Genomic DNA, 23,607 nt, shown 5'->3' with positions numbered 1-23,607 from the left:
TCATCCTCCTTGCAGCAAAAACTAGAATTTGCTGTAAGTGCAAGAATCAGCAGCGTGAGGCCTCTTGTTCTCTAGGATGTTATCTTAGCTGCTTGGTGTTTTGCCCTGCTGCTGTCAGTGCTTAGGCTGGTATCAGCTTTACTTTCGTGATCACAAGCAACAGAACGGAGAGCAGCGAGCAGCAGAATCGCCTCGTCTTCCTAGTGCTGATGTGGGAGGCAGGAACAGAGGAGGCCACCAGGAGAGAGCCCTAGGGATGGAATGGCTTGGGGATTGTTTGGTGTGTGGCAGCAATGCAAATTCAACATGGACTGACCAGGGCACAGCAGAAGACTTAAGACTGTAACTTTGGCTGTTATTCTCTCCACAAACCTTTGGAAAAGCAAGATTTTTGCAGTAGTCATGAATAAGACAGAAAGTACTAACAATTACTCAGCGTGCCTCTGTTGGTCACGTTTAATAAGTCCAGTTTATGCGATGGTACAAATTAGCTAGTCTCCTGACAAACCCTGCAGATGAGTGGAATGACCGAACTGAACGCACAGAACCCTACAATCAGGAGGTGACAAGGATGGTTAAAAGAAAAAAGGTTAAAAGAAAAAAGGTTGAAAGAAAAAAGGAAAAGTTAAAAGCCTGGGTGTCTCTTAGTCATGCCCTTCACTTTCTGCCTGCTGGATTGAGAGTACAGGAGGAGGAATGGAGCTATTGCTGTGAAACAGGGAAAACGGGCCCTGTTTGTGTGTGTAAGATAAACTTAAGTACCTCAACACATTAAACTATCACAGTATGTTGCAGTACGTGTTACATTGTAGTAAGGATCTACAGCTAAAAACCCATTCGCCCTCAGTTTGCTGTTTTACACCGTGAGGTGAAAGCACTGCTACTTCCACACTTCTTTCCAGCGCTGTCACAGCGGAGCCAGGAGTGCAGCGCTACCTGACTGAGGCAGCAACACAAACACCCGCATAAATCCAAGCTCCGGGGGGGACCAGCCTCCTCTCCCCAAAGCCTCTCCGGTCTTTAACACCGAGAGAAGCCCCAAAATCCTCCCTCAGCCTCCAGGCCGCACCTGCCCGAGGCGGGCAGGCGAGAAAGCGGCTGAGGGGAGCGGCGGCGGCGGCGGGCAGGAAGAGGCGGCGGAGGAGGGAGGGAAGAAACCCAGCGGCTGCCGAGGGAAACGGCCCAGAGGCTGCCGAGGGAAGGATCCCATCGGCGGCCAGCTCCTCCCCGGTCCCACCCCTCGCCCTGGGAGGCCGCGGCTGCCACACAGCAGATGGAGGCGGCGGCGGCCGCTGTGTGGCGGAACCGGCCCCTCCCCCGCGGGCGGCGCCATTTTCCCCCCCTGGCAGCCCTGCGCCGGAGAGCGGCTGCTGCTGCTGCTGCTGGGGGGGGGGGGGGGGGGGGGGGGGAAGAGATATTAGCCCCTATTTTCGCCCCTCTCTTTTCTCTCCTCGGTTCACGCAGTGCCTAGAGGGGAAGGAACGAGGTTCAGTTCCTGCCCCTCGCTTTCCTGTTTCGGACAGCAGCACACGGGGGGGGGTGGTGTGTGGGGGGAAACTGGGCACCACCAAGCCAGGCTGCTCCTACCTTCCTTCCTTCCTCCCCCCCCCCCTCCGCACACCTCAGCCTCCTCCTCCTCCATCCAACCATCCATCCATCCATCCATCCCCGGGGGTGAGCCTTTGAGTGAGTCACCAGCAAAAGCAAGCAAACGATGCCTTGCTGTTAACCGACTAACTAAGCAGGGTCGCTCCTTGGGGCGGGGGGTGGGTGGGTGGGTGGCTTTAGGAATATTAACCTCGCTGCCGGGAGGGGGTGGTGGTGGTGGGGTGTTTCTTTTTTTGGGGGGGGGGGTGTGCATTGCCTGTGGGTTGGGAGGTGGCTGCTAACCCCGGGGTCGTGCAGGGATTTTTAACATTTCCCAGGTCGTGCCGGGCAGCACAGGGTGCCCCGTGCGACCACCGCCGGGCTGGGTGGCGAGCAGCCCGGGCACGGAGGGATTTTCCTCCGCAGAAAACCTCCTGCGCTGCAGCCAGAGCCGAGATGCTCAGAAGGGGTCCTGCCTTCACCCAGGGCTGTGTGGTGAGGGCTGGTGCCCGGCTGCCAGCTCCCTCCCAGCTCCCCAGCCCTTGGGTGCTTCATAAAACAGTGCCAGCCCCTGGGAATGCCGCAGCTGGGAGGCTGCAGCCAGCTGCCCTCGCTCTGCTCTTGCATGGCTTGTGGCCTGCGTGGTCGTTGCACCTTGCCTTGTCGCTTTGGTTGTCCTCTAGCTAAGTTGGGAGACGGTTCTGTTTTTTATTTATTTATTTATCTATTATTGTAAACTTAAGGTTATGTAACCCAGGTCGGACTCTGACCTGCCATATGCTGCCTACTGTGGGGTGGAAGTAATTTCTCGTCTCTCCGATGCTGTGAAATGTCAGGCGTTTGTAATATTTCTCTGGAAGGAGTGGATTTTGTTTATTTTGCACAAGCAGGCATGGTGGTTTGTTGATAGAAATCTTGTGTTATTTCTTACGGAATTTATTGGTTACTGTTAAATGCTCAAACCTAGGGATAACTGCTGCTCTGAAAGAACACTTCTCTGTGTAGACTTTAAGTGGTTTTATTATTTACTAACTATATTTTCATATGTCCTATGTTCAGATCAACTGCTTATAAGTTCCTAGAAATTATACAAATGAATTCTTTGCAGTCTATGAATGCAAAGCAATACACATGCAAAATATTTATTAGTGTGTACATGGAGGGGAGGCAAGAGCCTGACGCTGTGCATTACCAAGTTTGCTGTGTGGCGTTAGTGTTAATGGCTTATTGTGAGACATCAGATTTCCTGAGAGTGAACCTGTTTCCAAGTTTGCAGTTCTGTTGATGATATGCTTAAACTTTCTTTTGAAGTCTTTGATCTAACTCCCACGTCATTCTCGTTCTCGGTGCAGGCCTCTCTTTCCTTTTGACTTAAGGCACTGCACCCAGCGCGGTGCTGGCTTACTTGGCAGGGTGCAGTGCACCCTCCCTTTCATCCCTTTTACATATTTTTCTTTATTGTTGTCCAGATCCAAATGGCATGGAAGGCTGTGTCATTCTTTCTGTTAACTTTGGTGGACCTTGTGCTGGCTCATGCACTCATGTTACTAATATGCAAATCAGATTTTATTTTGGTGACTTTTTGTCCTTTGTATTGTTGCTGTACAGATATGAATGTTGATATTGCAAGCAGCATTTCCAGTTTGTATGGCTTTCTGAAAGTCTTGTCTCTGAGTCTTGTGAATGTACAAAGTTGTTATGTTTCATTTACGTACAGGAAGTTGTGTTGATTCTGGAGAAAAGGTTGACATCTAACCAGAATATGCTAAAAAACCAGGAGCAGGAAATCTCAGAGACATGACTTTGGAGCAGTAAATGAGAAATCTCTCTGTGCTTTAGTGGCTCACGGGTTTTGAATATATGGATTTGGAAACATGGCCTAAGGTTTAACAGGATTCAGTGGCCTCTAGATTATTTTCTAAGCCTCTGAGTGTCATAACCAACAGAATTGTTTTCAGGGACTTAATGGTGAATAACACAGAATGGAGCTGTCTTAAATTTGATTAGTCAATTAGAAACTCGTCAGCATAAGCAAGTTATTATTTAGTAAGCTACAAATGTTTGAAGAATTACTATATAATAGTCTAAGGTGACACTGAATGCTGTTTGTGTTGTTACTGCTTTTCTGCTGTGATGCCCTCAAGCCGTGAGACCAGCTAGACAGTGTATTTCTAGGTCATTATTGCAAGGGTGTTTTAAGGCATGGGGCCAAACCCATGCACCGTGATTATCCCAGAGAAACTAATTGAGTTGACGCTCTTGTTGCAGTTGTGAAATACCCAGAAGTGTAGATATATCAAGTATGTAAAGAAAAGGAAGCTGGTTAGGCCTCATGTTCTCATGGAAGCAGGCAGCAGTGACTCAGTTATGAGTTTTCTGGGGGCTGAGCGGAAAGCTGCGTGTCAAAGGTACTGAAAACATTATTGATTAGATCAGTAATTTGTGTCTGGGATGCTTGGCATTCATAGTGCTACATGTAATCATTATTAACTTGAACTACCCTAGGTAAGCATTCATCTCCAAGATCACTCAGTATAAAGTTCTATTTATAAATAAGCTTTGGCTTTCCACTACCCCTATATTTTGCATACGTTTGAAGTACCGTGTTTGATTACAATCAGGTATTCACAGAGTCAACTGTAAAGTTTCTAGCTCGCACGGCTCGCTGTACTGCCACAGGAGAAGTAACAGTAATGGAAAAAAGGGGCCAAGAGCTTGCCTGGAAGGGGAATCTGGAGCACCTCGGTGTTGGCCTAACTCTGGCAAACATTGCCCATGTAAATCATACTGGATATCTCTCTTGATATTTCTTAATAGCTTTTAAGAATGATACACTTAATAATGAGGGGAAATGTGTGTTTTCAAGAAAGGAATGTTTTAGCAGAAATCTATCAGAAATCATCTGTGATTGTGAGATTTCTGGAAGGGGATGTTACTGACTTACCACTAGACCTAGTTTTTGCAACTGTTAGACCTACTTCTTAGGAACTAGGTTTAATATTAACTAAAATCATGAATATTACTAACTAATAATGAGTCATCTATATTGAAGCTCTGTCTGTTATCATTTTAGTTTGCTTTGTGCTGGGTGTTGTGCAAATAAATAACAACGGAGGTAAGCGTTTTCTGCTTTAGGGAATTTAAATTTATGATGGCAAGCAGTGATCTCAGAAAGGAGAGGAACAGATCAACAATAAAACCAGAAAAAAAATCTTATAATCTCAGCTATGTACTTGACTTGTGTTGCTTCATTAGGAATTTTTGATATACTTGAGGGCAGCAATGGGCAAAGTATGAAAAAGTTCATATGCCAGAGTATTCGGCTATGGTCAGGGTCAACTATATCACAAAATGATTCTAATTGTACTCTAAATAGAGAATTAAAGACAGCTCAGGGTGATGTCGAAGGGGAGGATCAACGTGATGGGTTGTGGAGAAAATGCCATCCTGAAAGGAGTTGAGCAGGTGGAAGTAGGTGAAAGAAAGATTTGGAAAGAGAAATTCTACAGAGGAAAGAATAATTTAAAGCTATCGCTAGGAGGCAATAAAGTTGATACTGCTTTTCAGAGAATCCAGCTGCATTCCTGAAACCTTAACATTGAAGTTACTCTAGATGGAAGTGAGGGCAGATGGGCGCCAAGATGACTGATGGATTTGCTTGTTGGCTGAAGAGCGGAAAAGCACACTGGCAGAACTGGGTTGAGGTCTACGTATTCATATATGGATGTTTTGCTCTTCAGGAAAAGTGAACTATTGAGTAAATTACAGGTTGGGGTCAGTTCTTTGCGTGCTGGAATCGTATGTCAGTCCCAAAGGTTTGAAGCCAGTTCTTATCACAAAATGTGCAAGCTATGGTTGCTTCACAGAAAATTGGCAGGGTTTACTGCAGGAAGATCCTGGTCATTAAATTGCGTGTCTATGCAATAATTAAATAATTAGTACAGAAAATCTAGAATGCTGCCAGTAAAATGCATTTTGGAGAAACAAAAAAAAACCTATTACTAGTGCAAAGTTATGGTTACAAGAGCTGGATTCTGGAAGCCGTGGAAATTCAGTGTCTGCAGGAAGGAAGAAGAAGTCATTGGCATTTAATTTGCATTGCCAAGAGCTGCCAGAAGTGGCAGATTTTTGCAAATCTGCTGCATGTTCGGTTCAGGGGGTAAGCGTATACATGAGATTAACTTTCCCTGTCTTCTTGGTAAAAACTCACTTCTGGGGAAGGACAGAGCTCTGATTAGACTTCAGTTAGAAGCTCTGAGAGAAGTATTTGTAAACATCTCCAGATGTGGAGACATACCTCTGATGTAAGATTATGCTGTATGTTTCTCAATCTCAAATAAAATAGTTACATCTGGGTATTAGTATTCTTTCAGTAGTCCAGGCCATTCTGTGGTCTGTTTCTGAAGAGGCTTAAATAACTGTCATGTCTAACTCATGGATGGACAAATAATAGCTTAAAATATGAGCACATAGAGTCATTTCTAGTCAAATGCAGTGGTTACGGTGTAACTGAATCAGGAGGTTGTGCTTTAGTCTGTAGTAGGTTAGTGGCTTTCTTTCTCTACAAGTTAGCGAGAGAGAGTCGTGCGTGTTCATTGCTTTCATCTAAGGTCTTCAGTAAAATTAATACACAGATAAATTCTTATCAGGTGTAGAAATGAACATTCCAGATTATTTTCTCTTTAGGCATGTGGAACAGGACAGTCGTAAAGATAAGATCAATGTGATACAGCTTAATCTCAGTGGCAATGGGTGCATGTATTTGAAGATTTGTTTTGCTGTTTGTTTTCAGGCATGCTTGCTTCTTGTTTCATTTCTAAATGGGAACGAATGAGAGTGGCCTTTTAAAGGTAAAGGGGGAGAATGATGTCCAGTTGTGAACTGAACACATTCTTCTGGGCTTTCTGAACATGTTTTGCTCCAAGAAAGAGAGTCATGGTTAAAAATGAGATGCTGATTTGTCTGGGTGACGAAATCGGGGCAGCACCTTGACAGCCATAAGATGAGTATTTCATTCTGTTATTCACTTTAAAGTAAAGCTATCGTAAGAATCAAGTCTATCAGGTAACAAAAGGAAGCAGCGATAGCAGATGTAATGTGTTATCCTTAGCATGGATAGTGCATGCGTTCCACTTTGTGATACTTTGTTGAGTAATTAAAAAAATGGAAGAAAGCTCATATTGCATCCCTAGCTTTGAACAGTATTATTGCGTGCAGACCTGACACAGATGTATCACTGCCTGCCCACACGCTTCTCCTCATCCTGCATTTGATCTGGCTGTTCCTAAAAAATAAAAAAAAATAAAAAAAATTGTCCCTTTGCTTTATCTGCTTGGCTTTTAAGAGGCTGTGTTTAGGGAATTTGGAAGTCGTTCGCCCTATTGTTTGTTTCTTATTTGTTACACAGCAAGTTGATTGTGACCTGGTAGACCTGGATGAGTTAGGGGCTGATAAAATAATTTTGTTACAGATTTTGAATTGTTGCTGCAAATTCTAGGTCATCCAGGCATTGTACTTATATGAGACCTTTTGCTTAGGACCATTTCTGGTTCCAGTCTGCTTGAACAGCTCAGGGGAACTTAATATGTTTCTGAGTTATTCCATGCTACTGGAGGAGTGGGTGATCAGTGAAACAATACATGTACTCCAGCATTTGACTATGTTTCTTAAATTTTTTCATCGTACACTTACAAAGCCAGTCTTGCATGTGTTCAACAGGGATTACAGATTTTTATTTATTTATTTAAGAAATGCACTAACAAAAATCTGATTTCCTGTAGTTAATTAAGTTCTCACATCTCCAGTCCTAGAAGGCTGTGTCTTCTGCTCTCTTGTGTGCTGGTGAGCTCATGTATGCAGTAAAATCCTTGGTGGTGATAGTCTAGTTAACCTAATTGCTCTGAAGTAGGGGGTGTGAAAACACAACTGTTCGTTTTAATTTTGTGTTAACTCATTGTTGTCTTGGCATTTATTTCCTACCTGTCTTGCTTGGATTTCTATAGATGAAAATCTGTCAGTCTTTACATTTCTGCACGGTTTGGGTTATGTGCAAAATGTATTTATGAAAGACAAGAAAAGATGACTGGTGCAGTATCCACAATGGATGCATGTTTGAATTAAGCCCTCATAAAATCTACAGTAAGAATCTTACTGTAAGAATTTGTGCAGGATCACTGTGTTTTTTCAGCAGTACCATGCTTTACACTGTCACAGACATAAGAAAATTTACAAAATCTCAAGGAAATATAGATAAGTTAGCTACGTGACTTGATTTTGCAAACACTTTGGGGGACTGAAAACAAATATAGCCAGTGACTTTATACGTTATTGAGTTATTATACACTATTTAATTATATATGGATTGAGTTTTGAGTAAAACTCTGTTAGGCCTTTCAGATTTGAATTTCCCTCCTCTGAGAAACACTTTTGTTTTAAACTGACCCAGCTAAGATGCTCATTTGTCTTTTGTTCAAAGTGAAAGCTGCAGAGATACAAGTTTGCTCTTCCCGATTAAGTTTTGATCAATTCTTGAGCAGAAATATCGGAGGGCTGGCAGCCCTGAGATCCTCACACAGCAACTTGGCCATGGTGGCTGGTGGAAGTATTTGATAAGTATTTCAGAATAAAAGATGGAGCAGTATCTTTTTTTTTTTTCTTTTTTTTTTTTTTTTTTTTTTTTTTTTTTTTCCCCTTCTCCTCAAGGTTGCTTATGTATTTTCCAAATGAAATTAAGCAGCTTGGAGGTTGGTGCTGTACAAGTCTAGCCTGTGTATTAAATCCCAGTTTCAGGAGCACTGGAACTTGATCTCTCAACTAGATCTTGAATAAATGCATGGATTGTACATGTGGCTTATGGATTGAACAGCTTTAAGTGTGAGTTAGTGTTGCTTGGGAACTTCAGTTGGATCCTATAAAGGATGGCTCTGAAGTGCAAGTCTGCCTGTCCGTTTTAACTCGGTGAAAAGGATGGGTCTACATTTGTCAAGAAACATCTTAGAATTGGTTTCCCCCAGCCAAGATTTCTTTTCTTCTGCTCATTTATATGGAACAAGTGCTATTTTCTATTGTGACTGCTTTATGTGACAGATATCAAGGTTACAGTAGATGCTTTAAAATGTGTATTTATATTAAAGATTATGTATTTTTATTACACATACTACTGCAAGATTCTGATTATGGGAAAAGAATTTGTAAAAGCTGGAGCTGTCTGGATAAGACCTCGTAATTGCTAGTTCCAGCTAGCGTTAATCAGAAGTTATCTTCTCTTTGCTAGAGTTCATGATTAAAATACGGCATGTTGAAATAATCTGTGACCTAATCTGAACATCTGAATTCGTTTTGTAGAATATGGCAAACAGCTGCATTTCAGTTTGGGGCTAAAATAAATACAGTATATTGACCCACTGAAGATTACAGTAGGCTTTTCAGTTCCATGTTAGCTGTACTTATTGAAGAAAATTGATTTGAGAGTGCTTCTGCTTTTGAATGATTTTTTTTTTTTTAATGTCCGGAAGAAAGGAAATAGAACATACGGATGATGGGACTTTGATGTGTAAAGAAGTTAATTATCTAAACCATCAAACAAAACATGGGCTGTGGAAGTAATTATTGTGAAGGGTCTGACGAAGCCTGACAAGCTGTTGGTTTTATGTCAAGAAAATGCTGTACACCTGCTTGATTTGAAAGTTAAATCATTTGGTTGCAGAAGGAAGACCAGAGCTTGCAGGGAAGCAGTAGCTGATAAGCTTTCAGCTCCTAAACATACTGATACTAGTACAGATGTACAGCCCCTCAGGTTTTTGAAGGAGACTGTTCTAGCCCATTGGAAGCACCTTAAAAAGTATTTACTCCAAAACAGGACAGCTGTGAATCACAAGTGTTACACTGAGGTGGCAACTGTGGAATTGTCCCACGTTTTGGGGGGGAGTTCTGAATGGATGCCTCGTTAAATTAGCAGAAGAGACTCCATGGATAAAACAAAATGTCTGTACTGAATGTTCAAAGAAAATAGCCATGTCATTTAAATGATCTTGATAGTTGAAAAAAAAAAAAAAATCATTCAAACTTATACAGAGGATAAGGATTTTTTTTTTTCATCACTCAGTTTTGAAACTCTAAGGAACATACAAGTAGTATATTTCAGGATTTTTTCTAAAGCCATTTTTGGGAATATTAACAGAGATGTTCACCTGATTGCTCTCTCTGGGGTCTGGGTAAAATACCAAATATTGTAAGACTCGCCGTCGCCCATGGTGAGAGCTCATTGGCAAAGACTAAAAGGACCAGTTGTAGGAACATGATACATGCTTTGGATCTTGTTTGTGTAATGAAACACTATTTGCCAAGTGATAAAACCAAATAATCAAAAAATAAACTAATAGTCTGCATTCTGCAGATGATTACAGGTTTGGTCATATACGTAGAAGGCAATGGGTGTACTGATGCTTGCAATTAATACAGATGAAATCAAATGGAAAATGGGTGTGTTATGGGAGTTTGGTGGGCAGAACAATTTTGTCCAATGTTTGAGTAAGAGTTTCCATGGTTTTCAATGAAACTTTAAAATAATGCATAGTCCCACAAGATTGACTGCATTAATTTTTATTGAGGAAATACTGGTACTGTGGTATTGAATATAAATGTATAGCTACTATATGTGTCACAGTTTGTCTCAATGAAATAACAAACAGTAAAATGCAGATACATTTCCAAAATTTTTAGGCTGTGAGCATCAGTGCAGCTTCCTCTTTATTCCCCTCTGTGTGTACGCAGAGCTTTCCTAGAAACAGTCAGCTTCCTTCACGTTAGAGAGGCATTTTTTCCGTTTTTTGGTGTAATTCACTCATTTGACAATTGAGTTACTACGGCTCTTTGGTGACTGCTGCCTATGGCAGGATTCTGCCAGCACTGAAGCCTGGTGTAACTGCTCTTCTGATTAAAATCAGACTGCAGTGGGAGTAAGCATGTGATTAAAGTTACACATGTGCATAAGTGCTTGCAGGATGGGGACTTAAATTAGAATCTGCTTGAAGATAAACAGAAGTCTGTTTAAAATCTACTTGAAAGCACCAATAAAAATGTAAACTTATATGTAAATGCATAAACTTCTTATTATATTTGTTGTCCATCCATAAGCTATTATACCCTCAGCCTATGAAAATCCTAGTTTTGTTGTTCCTTTTTGAATGTGTCTTGCACTCCTTATGTAGTGTTAAAGTTTTTGTAAATCAGAGCCTAATATTTGTGATTGATCACAATGTTTTTAATGGCATGTAATATAACCGTTCTAGGTTATATTTTTAGAAAAAGAAATCCATCTTAACTTTAACGTTTAAAGTGAGAAAAGGTAAAATGGCAAAACAAGTTAACATCTGCTTTTCATTATCAGTGCTACTACTAATAGTACAAGGAATGATCAGTACAACTGAGATGATACTAGTGTGCAGCAAACTGGTTAGAAGAGGTAAAAAAAAATAGTGGAAATGTGTTCTGTTTGTGAGAATTATTGCTTAGTGTGTGCAGTTCTGTGTTTAAAAAAAAAAAAAAAAACCTTGAAGGGGAAAAATGAAACTCCCTATTCTATGGCTATGGAATTTTCCATAAATAAGCTTCGATTTCCCAAACTTGTAGTAATTTAAGATATATTATAAAATGAATTTGGTTAAAGGCACTCAACATTTTATTAAAAAGGAAAATGTATGTGTGTTAGATTTACTTCGTAGAATAAGAGGAGAACTGTCCCTGAATTTTTTTTTTTTTTTTTTTTTTTTTTATTTATAAGAAATATGCATGGCAAAGCTATAAAATATTTCGCATAAAGTTATACCTCTAGTTCTGGAGGTATCATGAAGATGTGCAGGTACCACCCTTTCCTTTTACAGTGCATTTCTGTTTTAAAGACTTAAGGCTGGTTTTGTAGTCCTGCTGATGAAGAGAGGTTGAGGGAACTGGGGTTGTTTAGTCTGGAGAAGAGGGGAGACCTTATTGCTCTCTGCAACTACCTGAATGGAGGCTGCAGCAAGGAGAGTGTTGGTCTCTTAGGAGACAAGTGATAGGATGCGAGGAAATGACCTCAGATTGTGCTGGGGAGGCTTAGATTGGATATCAGGAAGTATTTATCCATGGAGAAGGTGGTCAGGCATTGGAACGAGCTGCTCACAGAAGTGGCAGAGTCCCCATCCCTGGAGGAATTCAAACGATGTCTGGACGTGGTGTTTAGGGGAATGGTTTAGCACTACTAACTTGTAGTGTTAGGTGTGTTTCAGAAAGGAACTTGTGATAATAGTGCTCATCAAATTTTACCTGGCTTTTTCTAATACTCTGTTTTATTCCTCTTGGTCTCAGTGGAAGCAGCACAGACTGATTTACCACTGCCTGCGACAGCATAGGAATAGAAGAGAATGTTTTGGGTAGCAAGACATTAGCGGCAATGAATATCATATATTCCAGAATAACAGTAATTTTAGTCTAATAATTTTCTTCGGTGCTTTTAGGGTACCTCTAAATGGGCTCCTGAGAAAATATGTTTAAAAATAGCACACGTTTCCAATTTTTCCTGAAGTTACAGTAAGCATCTACTCTCTCTTATGGTGTCTGTGTTGGGTCTCGGGCATCTTTTTGCATGCAGAACATTTATGTTCAAGTCCACCCTGAATAGTTTGTCTTCCCTTTTGAATATCTAGTGTGGAACGTACGTAGCAGCCATTGAGGTGAACTTCTTCTACAATTATTACAAGTTTCTCTTACGTGTTCAGTCACTAAAATGAAAAATGTGCTTTTTCAGTTGGCTTTCTTAATAGCTTTCATGTCATTGCTGCATGAAAGGCATTGTGAAGTCCTATATGAAACACAGAAGTAGGCCTGGAATTTCTAAGGCACGTACACTTTTATGAAGGGATACATAGTTGTTACTGTTCTTCCATATGTTCTCTTTTAAAATATATTTATAAGTTTTGTGTTTCTTTTGTTTACTCAGATGAGCAGCACGGTGGCTAGCCCGATGTCAGCGGTCGCCTCTTCAAGCACTGGAAGAGGGACAGGAAAATCGACAAGCTTTACACCTGAATTGCAAAGTATGATGTAAGTAATAAGTCAAAATACCTGGTAATATTGTATGCTTCTTCTAGCTAGCTCTTAGAATGTATGTATAACAGGCAGGGGAGAGTGGCTATTAGTGATGAAACTTATGGATTTTTCTGGACTTTTTTTTCTGAATGGATTTTATTTCTCATTTGGAAAACATTCAAAGATAAAAAAGCAAAGACTTAGTTAAATAACAGAACACTCCCTGTACTGAATGGAGAGAAAAGTCTTGCTGATTCTATGTATCTTTAATGTTACTTTAGACATAATTTAAGACCTATGTTTCTCAATCCTTCACCAAAGAAAGCTGTTCCTGTTGTCCTTTTGCTTATTTAAGTTTTCTTGTGTTAACGTCTTCCTGTGCTAACATAGAAAGGTAGACTGCTGAGATCATAATATTGCACATGAAATTAAGATATGGAACAGTTGCAAATAACTTATCTTTGTAACAACTTTACTTCCTATCAGCCAAAAAACATTTGTTGTTGTACTTAATGAGACTTCCAGGCTGTTATGCTGCATGATTTTGTAGTTTACTTCTAAACTTTGGATGGTATATGAACAGGTGGGCTTTGTCAGTCTCAAAGGTATTTGCATAATCAGAAGGGTTCCTTCTGGAGAAGTCTTTATCTTGGCTAGTAACCTATTTCACTGGGCTGACTGCAAATCTTCATTTGGTGGAAAGCAACATATTCATCAAAAATGTGGCTTGCCATTTTTTTCCCCTTTTTATGTGTATCCAAGACACTGTACTGTTGGGATGGGGGGTGGGAAAAGTAATGAGCTTCTTCCATGTGGATTTGTGCTCCTGATTTATCAGGAACTTTAAAAAGTATTTCAGCTTAGAGCTAAAAGATATCTAAACTCAGATAGAAAACTAGGCTCTAGTGGCTCGTGTCTAAATTGTGCATTTTTCAAGATATATGATTATGAATGTTACTTATTGAGGGGGAGAGGATGCACATTTGCCAATTGCTGAGGTCAGCTGCACATAAAAGGGAGCTTTGCTTTATGAAATCTTGCAAAAATATCTTAAAGGATTTTTCCCTATGTTCATTTGTCAAAGTTGAAAACGAAATGAAGAAAGCTAGCCCCAGAGTACCAAAACATAAATCCACGTTCTCAAAAGATAGTGGTAATCATTGGCTCTTTTCACTAAAGTTTGAGCTCTGGAAGACTGTTCAGGATGTTGTTTAAGATAGGGTGAGTTAAAGTAGGATGGACTTAAAAGGGAATTAATTTTGGGCTACTGATCCTTACTTTGTCAAAGTCATTGAAAACACTCAATATTTGAAAGCTTCGTCATACTATGTTGCTTCATATTTTACTTTTTAATTTATTTTTCGTAAGCTATATTTCAGTAAGAATAGTCATAATGTTCATCTTCTGACCTGTAGGTGAGTAACTACATTTTAAAGGTAGAGAAGTTTTTCTGTATACAAATTATGGGTGCATCCTGATGGTTTTTATGATTATTTAATTATTTATTTACGATATTATTGTCCTTTTGATTATTTTTCTTCAGGTAATATAGTTGAACGTGTACTTAATTGTATATGTGTCAATTTTTAGGTAGTTTTATCTTAAATGCTCTACTCTCACCCTTCCAGTTTCCATGGTGTTAGAGCTGAATGTAAGAATAGGATGAATGTTAAAGCTTTATTTGTGTATTTATATTTACAAATATGTAAATATTTTTCCCTGACAGTTGTCTTCAACCAGAAAGAAGTTAAAGTATCTCAGGCCTCCACAGGTTATAATTATTTACCTGGATTAAAAACTATATTTGGCTTTTTGACGCAATGGAAATACTTGACATCTTTAGTATTGCTCTATCACTTTAGGTACTCTCCTTGTTTTTACTTCTTTTGTAGTTGTGAAGGAGTTCAGTCAGGAATTAAAAGGTGTCTCAGGTCACTTCAGACTACATATGAATTTGCATTTTTGTTTGTTTTGATCAGCTATGGACATGACGATACTATGTAAGAAAAATGGTAAATTTCTTCCATGTCACATGCTAAAGAGTCAGGTTCTACAAAGAGTTCCCTGTCAAAAGCAAAAGATGTAACTCATTTTCATTTAAATCTCCTTAAGAGACTATTAGACTGTTGTAGGTGGAGCACGGGACACATTACATTAGAGTATTTTTTGCTATAATGTAAATGAGATAATGAACTATTTCCTGTGTATAGCTTCTAAAGGAGATGAGCGCTTTGTTACAAACCCAGTGATTTGCTGTACTGCGTTCCTTTTCAGATAGAAAATGTAGGTTTTCTCCCTCAAAAGAATCCTGTTCAGTTATTGTTCACATCTATAATAGTCATGTACACTGCAAAACACATCTGTTGTGCTTTGTGGAGAAAATAGCTCTAACTAGGCTTAAAAACAAAAGAAGAGCCAGGAAGCTTGGAGTCAAAGGAGGCTGTGCATCTCTTTGGGTCAGTATCTGAGGAGCCTGCGTTTTATTTAATTGTGCACTTCCTGATAAAGCATTTGAAACTACCCTCCCCGCCAGTATACACACGATCCTGTCAGAATGTAGAAGTTATTGTTGGCCATATAAATGGAAGAAATAGACATTTTCCTTTTGCTTCAGAACTGGTGAAGTTATACTTCGAGAACTATACAAACAGCTCTTCTGTGCGTGAAACGCTTTACACAAACAGTTTCATTTAAATAGTAGCAACTGAACAAATTCCCTGAATGTAATGAGCGTGTTGAAAATTGCATTTTTTTAATTGTTTGCTTGGGGAAAAAGAATTGGGAGTCTTGAAATGATAAAGTGCCAGGGATGAACCATGTGGAGAAAAAAATGACAACTGTTTCTTTTGGCCTGCACCGCAAAATGAAGTTACCACTTTAAAAGAACTTTCCAGGCTCTGACAGAAGCTGACATTTTTTATAAACTACATAATTTAGGAAGTTACAGATTCTCCCATTTAGGCAATTTATAATAAATCCATGCTGTCATCCTAAGATCCTGGGAAACACTGAAGGCTGGAGGATTACAGTGCAGAAAAGGTGACATCTTTCTTAAAGAAAAGAAAATAGAGGTGGTAGCTGCATGGTTTCATTGTGAGGTTGAGGAGGAGCACCTATTTCACACAATTTATATGGAGTAATACGAAGAGTACCTTCGGTTTGTCCTGCCTTTCTCTACAAAAAATGTGAAAAGATAAATTTGTGAGAAATAAGTCATGTTAGTGGCACTGGGTGCTAAGCAAGAATGGCATTTAGTAGTTGCTAATGTTAAAAAATGGACTGCTGGATCACGAGGACTTAAATGGCAGAAGAAATGTAAAGAAATTCTATCTTCAGTGTAAAATATCCAATTCTGTTATAACCCTGCAGTGAAATCTGCAAGTCTGTGTTTAGTAGTGCCTCACAGTCTGAACGTGGTATCTTGTAAGTTTGGAACACGCAGCACCTAAATGTTGAGTAAAGTTTTGATTCTCCAGAATGCTTAAATTTACCTGTAATGTTAAGCTTGTGAGTGATCCCCTTTAAGGTGACGAGGTTATATGCATGCTATGTATATCACATATGCTATGCTTATTTTTTTTAACCGAAGCAGTAGGGAATGAACTGAATCCTTCTGGGAACTGTGTTTTTATGATAGTCTCAAAAATATTATTTCTGATGCATTTGAGGAAATGTACAGGGGTCTTGAAATGAAATCACAAAATACTGCAGAAACTTTGTCTTAAAACGCATAAATCAGTTTTTCATAATATGTTTATATAGATATATACACTCACTAATAAAACAGTTCTGGTTTTTCTATTGACGATTAAGACTTTGTTTTTCAGAATAAAATCTGTCTAATGTCTAGTGCTCCGCTAGTGACCTGTAGATTTTTCTTTGACTCCCACATTATTTATTTGTATTTAGTTATCTGGTTATGTTACTGTAGAATTATAGCAGTAAGGTGTTAAAAATTAAAAAAAAAAAAAAAAAAAAAAAAAGTTTCAGCAGGTTTCATGTATTTTTCTGAGGTTTGTTTTAGGTGGTTTCATTTGGCTGATATACAACTTGTTTCCAAACTAACTGCTAACCTTAGGTCAGTTGTACTTAAATTATAGTTCTGCCCAGAAGGTTCTCAACCATGATGATTTCACAGTAGCAGCTAAAATTCGTATTTCGGTTGAAATCATGTGTTGTAATATAAGCACTGGTTATACAGAGAATTTCTAGAAACCGTGAAGTTCTAAATACTAGTATAGAACAATTTGCAGATGAAGGGTTTTTTCTTTCTGTCAATAACATGCCTTGAAATCAGAGCTATTTTAACTGTTTGCAAAAATAAAAAATACTAATTATTGTAATCTGAAGTCCATTCAGAAGTTGTTTTTATTGATTCAGTCTATTTTTTTGAAAACTCTTTAAACAGAGGGAGAATAGGCTATGTTCAAGATTAGTTTGTTACCAACAGAATAATTTTAAAAATCACGTAAGAATTTTACAATGGCAAATATATATTAAAAACTAATCTGACACATTTCAGTTCACTGTATCCTACAGCTTCATCCCGTAGGTGACCCCAGTGTTCAGTTTTGTGTGCTTCAGCGCTTATATATCAGCTAAAAAGTTGTAGAATTGGGCTCAAACTTGATGATAAATCTTGGAATTACATAGTGCTAATTAGTTATGCTTCATTATACTTTATTATCAAAGAGTGTATTTGTGTCAGCTGCATTCTCAGTGCCACCACATGCAGTGTCATTGGTAGTGGTAGCCTGTATTACCTTGTTAATGCAAGCTGGTTTAAAATAATGCCGTTTTTGTGAATTCTGTGTTATTTTATTTTCAGACTCAAAGTTGTCCCTCCCCCTATCTACTTTATATGCGTTTTGCAACCACGTATTTTGTCTGAAAAACAGCTTTTTTTGTCAACTGTAACATGATTCTATGTTTTCTTTATAACAGATTTTTTTTTAAGTGAAATGTTGAAAATGTGGTCCTTCAAAAACAAAAAATTAAAAACAAAAACAAACAAACAAAAAAAACAAACACACACAAAACCAAACTACTTTCCATAACAGAAAAGGCCCTACTTTCACTACTCTGTTTAGTCAAAGTTGCCTATTTTTATGGATACCACTACAAATGGATTTATTTTTCAGGACTAGCTCTTGGGTAAACATACCTCGTGGTGCATTTAAACAAGGAATTCTGTCACTGAGACCTCTCTGTTGGCTTGTTCATTAGCTGGCTGTGTGGCTGCAGATTGTCTTGCTTGAGAAGATACAGATACACATTTTCTGTAAAGTTTAACTCTTCTCTTTGTTTATGTTAGAAATTGGCCTTAATGCAGGGCAAAATGCAAATATGTGAGAACAGATTTATTTTGGTTGTTCTTTTGGCTTCAGTATATAGTGTGAAGACCATCGTGCTATAGAAATATTTAGGATGATGCTAGTTAGCTGCACAGAAGGCCATGGATAGGCAATACGTTTGAATTTAGAACAACTTTAATTCCATTTTTAATAGTTTATTTTTCAGGTGCATATAGCTGCCTATAACTCCAGTGATGAAAAAAAAAAAACACAGTATTTTATGCTTAAAATGTAAATTTAAACATTTTTTTTGCATATTTGGTTCAGCTCAGAGTTACCAGAGCAAGGAAAAACACTGTTGCCTAAGTGCTTTTTATAAAAGTTAAAAATAAAAGTAAAAACTTCTAACTCTGTAGATCTGTGGCACTGCTGTGGAAAAGTTGCATTGTTATAACTAACCAAAACTCAAAACTCAGTGTAGTGACACTGTGCTACACCACACCACAGGCAATATCTGGATGCTCTGTGTTGACATAGGAGGTCAAAAACACGATCCCTGAACTAATCTTTTGTCCCACTAATGTATTTAGATAACTCCTGCTGACTTGAGTTGGATTAGAATTTGTTCATCACTGAATGCCCGGGAAGATTTTACTGGTGTGTCCCAGTACTGGGTCTTAAATTTATTTTCAAATAGAAAAATGCAAATGTTGTTAATAACGAGTGCTTTTGTATGCTAAAGTAGCATTTCCATGTCAGTTAGAAGGTTCAAGGAACTTGTTTCTCAGTGCTAAAGAAATGCATACCGTATATAACATGAAAGGACTACGATGCATACAGGTGTGTTTTGCCACCTAGGTTTTTGTTTATTTATCCAGCTCCAAGTATTAGAATAATTATAATTAAATACAGAATAATTATAATTAAATACTTCATTAAGATTACATGCTAATTAAATAAAAATAAATATGCATTTTATGCTGTTTGCAAGACATAACTCCCTGTTGAATATTCTACCTAAAGTGTTTTGTTTTATGAATTAATAAGAAAACTTTTAAAATATTCTCTATCTGATTTCTAGCTTCTGCTGCTACTTGTTTTTTTGATAAACATCTAATTTATTATTCTGGTCTTCAAAACTTTGTTTTTTATAATTCTATTTGTGATAATGGCCTTGATTACTTTGTGAGTTTTTTTTTTTGTTTTTTTTTTTTTTTTTGTTTTCTGTTTAACACCCAAATGTATAAGATGACTGGCCCTTGTGAGCAAGCATAAACACCAGAGCTGCCATTCCCCTCATGCCAGGTTCCTCAGGAGGTTTCCCCTCATGCCAGGTTCAGTTCTTCCCCGGGAGAAAGAAAGTTTTTAGAGTGTTGCCTTTCGTATATCTTAGGTTTCTTGGAATGCGGAGTGCATGCGGGCCCTGATTCTATTTGAAACAAGTAAATGATTATGGTGACTAGGAAGTTATGCTGAATAGACAGTCCATGTGATTGTTTTTAATAAAATGGTGCAGGATTCATGCAGCTTGCAACGCCCAATAAACATGTGCTTGAGTTGAATATTAATAATAATTTGTTTTATCTTACTGTAATGAGATATGATAGTATTCACAGAACCCTTTTATGACTATAACCTTATGACTTCAGTCGTTCGTATGCCTATCCCTCTTTGCTTTGAAGTTGATCAGCGAAATCATCTGACTCTGGATAGTTCATTTGGAATGATAGTGGAAGAAAACAGCAGTAATGACCTGGCTTTGGGAGCATTCTGGTTAACCAAACTGTAATTTGGGATTGTAAAGAATTTCTCTATTCTGTCCTGTACTTGTTTACCATATCTGAACCCTGAATTTTGCTGAGATTGCATTGTTCAAAAATAACCAGTTTAGCCTACTGAGCTGAAAGCCCTCTCTGCAGACTTTTTTTTGACCCTTTGCTAAAGACAGAATGGCAACAGATGTGATTGGAACTTATTTACCCAACAGTGTTTTTCTTCTTGTGTCTACCTCATCAAATACATCAGGCAAGAGTGGTACGAGATAGAAAACTAGGAGCAGAACTAAGTTTTTCTTTCACAGGTAGGGCAGATTAGAGGAAGGACATTCCTTAGAGGAATTGCTGCAGATCTTCCTGCTGCTGAGGTGATTGGTTTATTTTTAAGCTTTAAAAGGCAGAGTTTCTTCTGTATACAGCCAATAGCACAACACGATTTTGTTGAGGAGGCCTGGTAGGGTTCAAACAACTGATGCTAAAAGACTTAAAAGCTGAAAATGGAAAACTGTACCACGTTTCTGTACCACATTTTTAAGTGTAGTTATTTTAGATGACCCTTTAGTAATACCAAAGTTACATTTTACCATTTAGTAGCAGAATTCACTTGAATGATACCTCTCAAACATCACGTCTGAAATGTGCTCTATCTCTTGCCTTTCTCCTTTTTCTGTTGATTATCTCGTCTTTGCTTATGAAGGGGCAAAAGGATCTTTCTTAACGTCCAGTGCCCAAGCAGCCTCTTACATGGAGAAAATGCAGTGCTGTGTCTCTTCACAAACTGCTGAAGGAAATTTCCCGTAACTAATTTCAAATTTGCACTCATACTCAGAAAGTTTGCAAAAGAAATACATGAAGGATGTTTTTATGGGGAAAGGTTAATGGGCTTAATCTGGACAGCAGTTTTTACCCTGAAGAGAATTAGCTGAAGTTTAGCATAATGAGATGCACAAAACCCAAGTAGTTCTGCTCTACTAGCGCTGCATTTTTCTCTTGAAAGTTCAATGTTAATATAGGTTTTGCAGTTAATTTGCGAAACCTGTTTTTATAAGCACAGGAAGAGTTCCTCTAAGGAAGGTTACAACATGTACGGTTCTACTTAGTTATTTGTTCTGAGTTGCATACAACTTCTCAAGTATGTCCTATGTTTGGATTTTTCTGTTTGGTATGGAAGTATTTTAAGATACACGATTCCAGGCTTTTAAAATGAGATTCCTGGAATTCTCTGGTTTCGGATTTTGGTAAGTTACTTTAACGTATCTTCTAATAGCAAAGTGAAAGACTTTTAAATTTGGAAGTGAACTGTCCTTCTGAAGTGAAGACGTACAGTTGGTATTGTAACTGAATACCAATTAAATCATAAGCTAGTATGTTAATCGAGTTCAGTGTTTTCTACTTGTTTTCTCAAGTGTAAAAAAATAAATAAAAAAGTAATACATTGGTTCTAGCAGAATGAATCTGAAAATCTAGTTTAAGTACAGCCATAACCATAACTGGTGAGTGAGTCGTTTCTTAACTGCTGAAGTCTTTAAACTGCAGCTGTATAACTTGTAATTACAATTTATTTGTTCTAGTTGCATCTAATTTGACAGTACAGATTGTACGTGTCAGTACGCAGCGCTGTAGTAGAACATCATTTAGCTGTGCAGAACAGTAGTGGGATAGATGCTGTAATTATTGTGTGTGTGTTTTTTTTTGTTCTGCTGATGTCATTGCACTCTGCAGAATTGTTTATGGTTGTATCAGATAAGGAATTGGAAGTTCACAATTGGAATATGTGGGAGCAGAGTCAGAAGGAGCAGAAGGAGCCTCTGCAGACTGCACTGTATCTTAGGTATTTGAGTCACAATATTCTCATCCAGGTGCTCTTTCTGCTCCTTCAGCTGTCTGCTATTGCTTTGGAGAGGAATAATTCTGTTTTTATTTATTTATTTATTTTTATTTTTCCCTCTGAGGCACAAAGGCTCTAGAATCCTTCCCAGCTTTTGCTTGTCTGATGCTGATGTCTGCCACCCCTGGTATGGAACTGCCTCTTCGGAGCTACGAGATATCCCTTAGTGGTTAGAGCAAGGTGTTTGTGTTTTTCTCTGTCATTGCGATTGCAACATAGTAATTTAGATTATGACGTTCTCCCTAAATTGGTCTGTAAGGTGATTAGTTTATCCTCAAATCCCACACTGGCTCTGGGACTTGCAATAAAAGAGCTAAAGAGTGAGAGCTTAACATCATCACTTTTTTTTTTAATACAAGTCTCTAAATGGCTTTATCATACCTTTAATTTCCATTGGATGACTCCCTCTGCTTGCTCTTCCAATTGACTTTGTTATATATAATATATAAAAATAATATATAATATACTGCATATTAAATATTGCTGTTTGTTATCATTTCTAATGTGCTAGATTTGCTGAATAACTGATACTATTTCTTTTAGCTTGGCTTTAGAAATGGTAAATAATAATTTAGCAGTTGTGATATAATTGGATGGTAGAAATGTCAGTAAGACTAACGGCGGAGTGGGAGGAGGGTGGAGACAGGACACGTACAAGAATAGTCTAATGGCAAGTGTTAGGTTTATTCTACAAAATAGTATTGGCAGTTTCTTAATATGTTAGCAATGATGTGCTTTTTTGGCTTTAAAATAATCCACTGCCCCAAACACGTAGTTTATGCTTAAAGCTCTTTTTTTTTTTCATACAGAAAATGCTGAGCAGACAACTTACTTGCTCTTCTCATTTGGTGATGGTGGCTTTGTGTTTCTACTTGGGTTTTCGAACAGAAAGCTGTAAGCACTTTATGCTGTTAAAAAACAGCAGCTTCTGACCTAATGTACCCTTGTCTGAATGATAATGTTTCTTTGTTACTTATTTTTAGCTCAGATTGTTTTTCTCCCCTTTCCCCTAACATGATTTGTACAACCTTTAGAAAATTGAGTAGTTGTGGTTTTGAATCATCCTCCATTTCTAGACTCAGTGAGTATTTCTGAAGAAGCTCTGCTTTGCTTATGTGTGGGTCTTTTTCTTACTTAAAAAGGCAACAGCCATGACACAGTCTTACGCCTGGAAAATGAAGATGCAATGCTATAGAAACTCAGTAGGCTGTGTTGTGACCCTGGAAAGGACAATGTGTTAAACACTCATTTAAGTTTTGAACCAGTGTTGTATCACTAGCAGATGGCTTGTTGTTCTCCTTTAACTATGATTCAGAGTCATTTGGATAAAATATCTTGAAGGAGTGTGTTTTTGGTCCTGAAATAAAGCATGACTATCCATTTTGAAACTATAGTGATACTTCACTATGAATCACTCAATGTTCAGCTCTTTGTTTGTGTAAAGCCTTCAGCATATCTAGTCCATGCCTAAATCCTGTTTGTGCTTTTGGTGAAGTACAGCAAGATAACACAGACATTTGATATGTACACAGTGATATAAAAGCCTTCCAGGAATACAGTTGAGTTCCGCCGAGTATTAATACATCTGGCTATTTTAAAACTTGGGGAGATGGCAAATGAATTTCATGGTAAACTATACTCTCTTATTAAAAAAAAATTAACACTTTAGCATTAGGAAAGGTTCCTGGCGTTCCACAAATAAGGTAGCTCTCCTCTCAACCATACTCACAATTCGTAGTTGTTCAGCTTTTTACTCTTGAGTTTTTCATAGGAAATCAAGAACCTGAGGGTTAGGTCTATGCTTTTTTTATGCGATCATACAACTTGGGTTTCTGTTTAAATGGTACACACACGTGGGCACATACACACTCATTATCAACAGATTCTGCACCAGTTAAATAATAAGACCATAGAATGGAGTCATGCAAAAGGTGAGTTTGGAAGGGATGTTTGGAGGTCATCGGGTCCAGCCTACCTACTCAGACTGTATATCGGATTG

General features: G+C 38.5%; 2 protein-coding genes across 4 annotated transcripts in view; one reads left to right on the top strand and one right to left on the bottom strand.

The window, feature by feature from the left end:
• Positions 1–23,607, bottom strand: part of RUNX2 (RUNX family transcription factor 2) — a 148,883-nt gene that overhangs the window by 104,926 nt on the left and 20,350 nt on the right. The window lies entirely within an intron of this gene.
• SUPT3H (SPT3 homolog, SAGA and STAGA complex component) overlaps positions 1,468–23,607 on the top strand; it is a 276,406-nt gene continuing 254,266 nt past the window's right edge. Inside the window, exons 1-2 of one of the 3 annotated variants that reach the window (XM_032184842.1) lie at positions 1,468–1,486; positions 12,563–12,666. In XM_032184842.1, coding sequence (XP_032040733.1) covers positions 12,563–12,666 — 104 coding nt within the window. In that variant the 5' untranslated portion in view covers positions 1,468–1,486. Of the gene's footprint in view, positions 1,487–1,654; positions 1,687–12,562; positions 12,667–23,607 lie in introns of those variants that run through there. The other 2 variants (XM_032184843.1, XM_032184841.1) reach the window with 2 other exon arrangements.

The sequence above is a fragment of the Aythya fuligula genome, chromosome 3 (assembly GCF_009819795.1).
Source record: "Aythya fuligula isolate bAytFul2 chromosome 3, bAytFul2.pri, whole genome shotgun sequence".
NCBI lineage: Eukaryota > Metazoa > Chordata > Aves > Anseriformes > Anatidae > Aythya > Aythya fuligula.
This window is presented reverse-complemented; position numbering and strand designations above follow the sequence as displayed.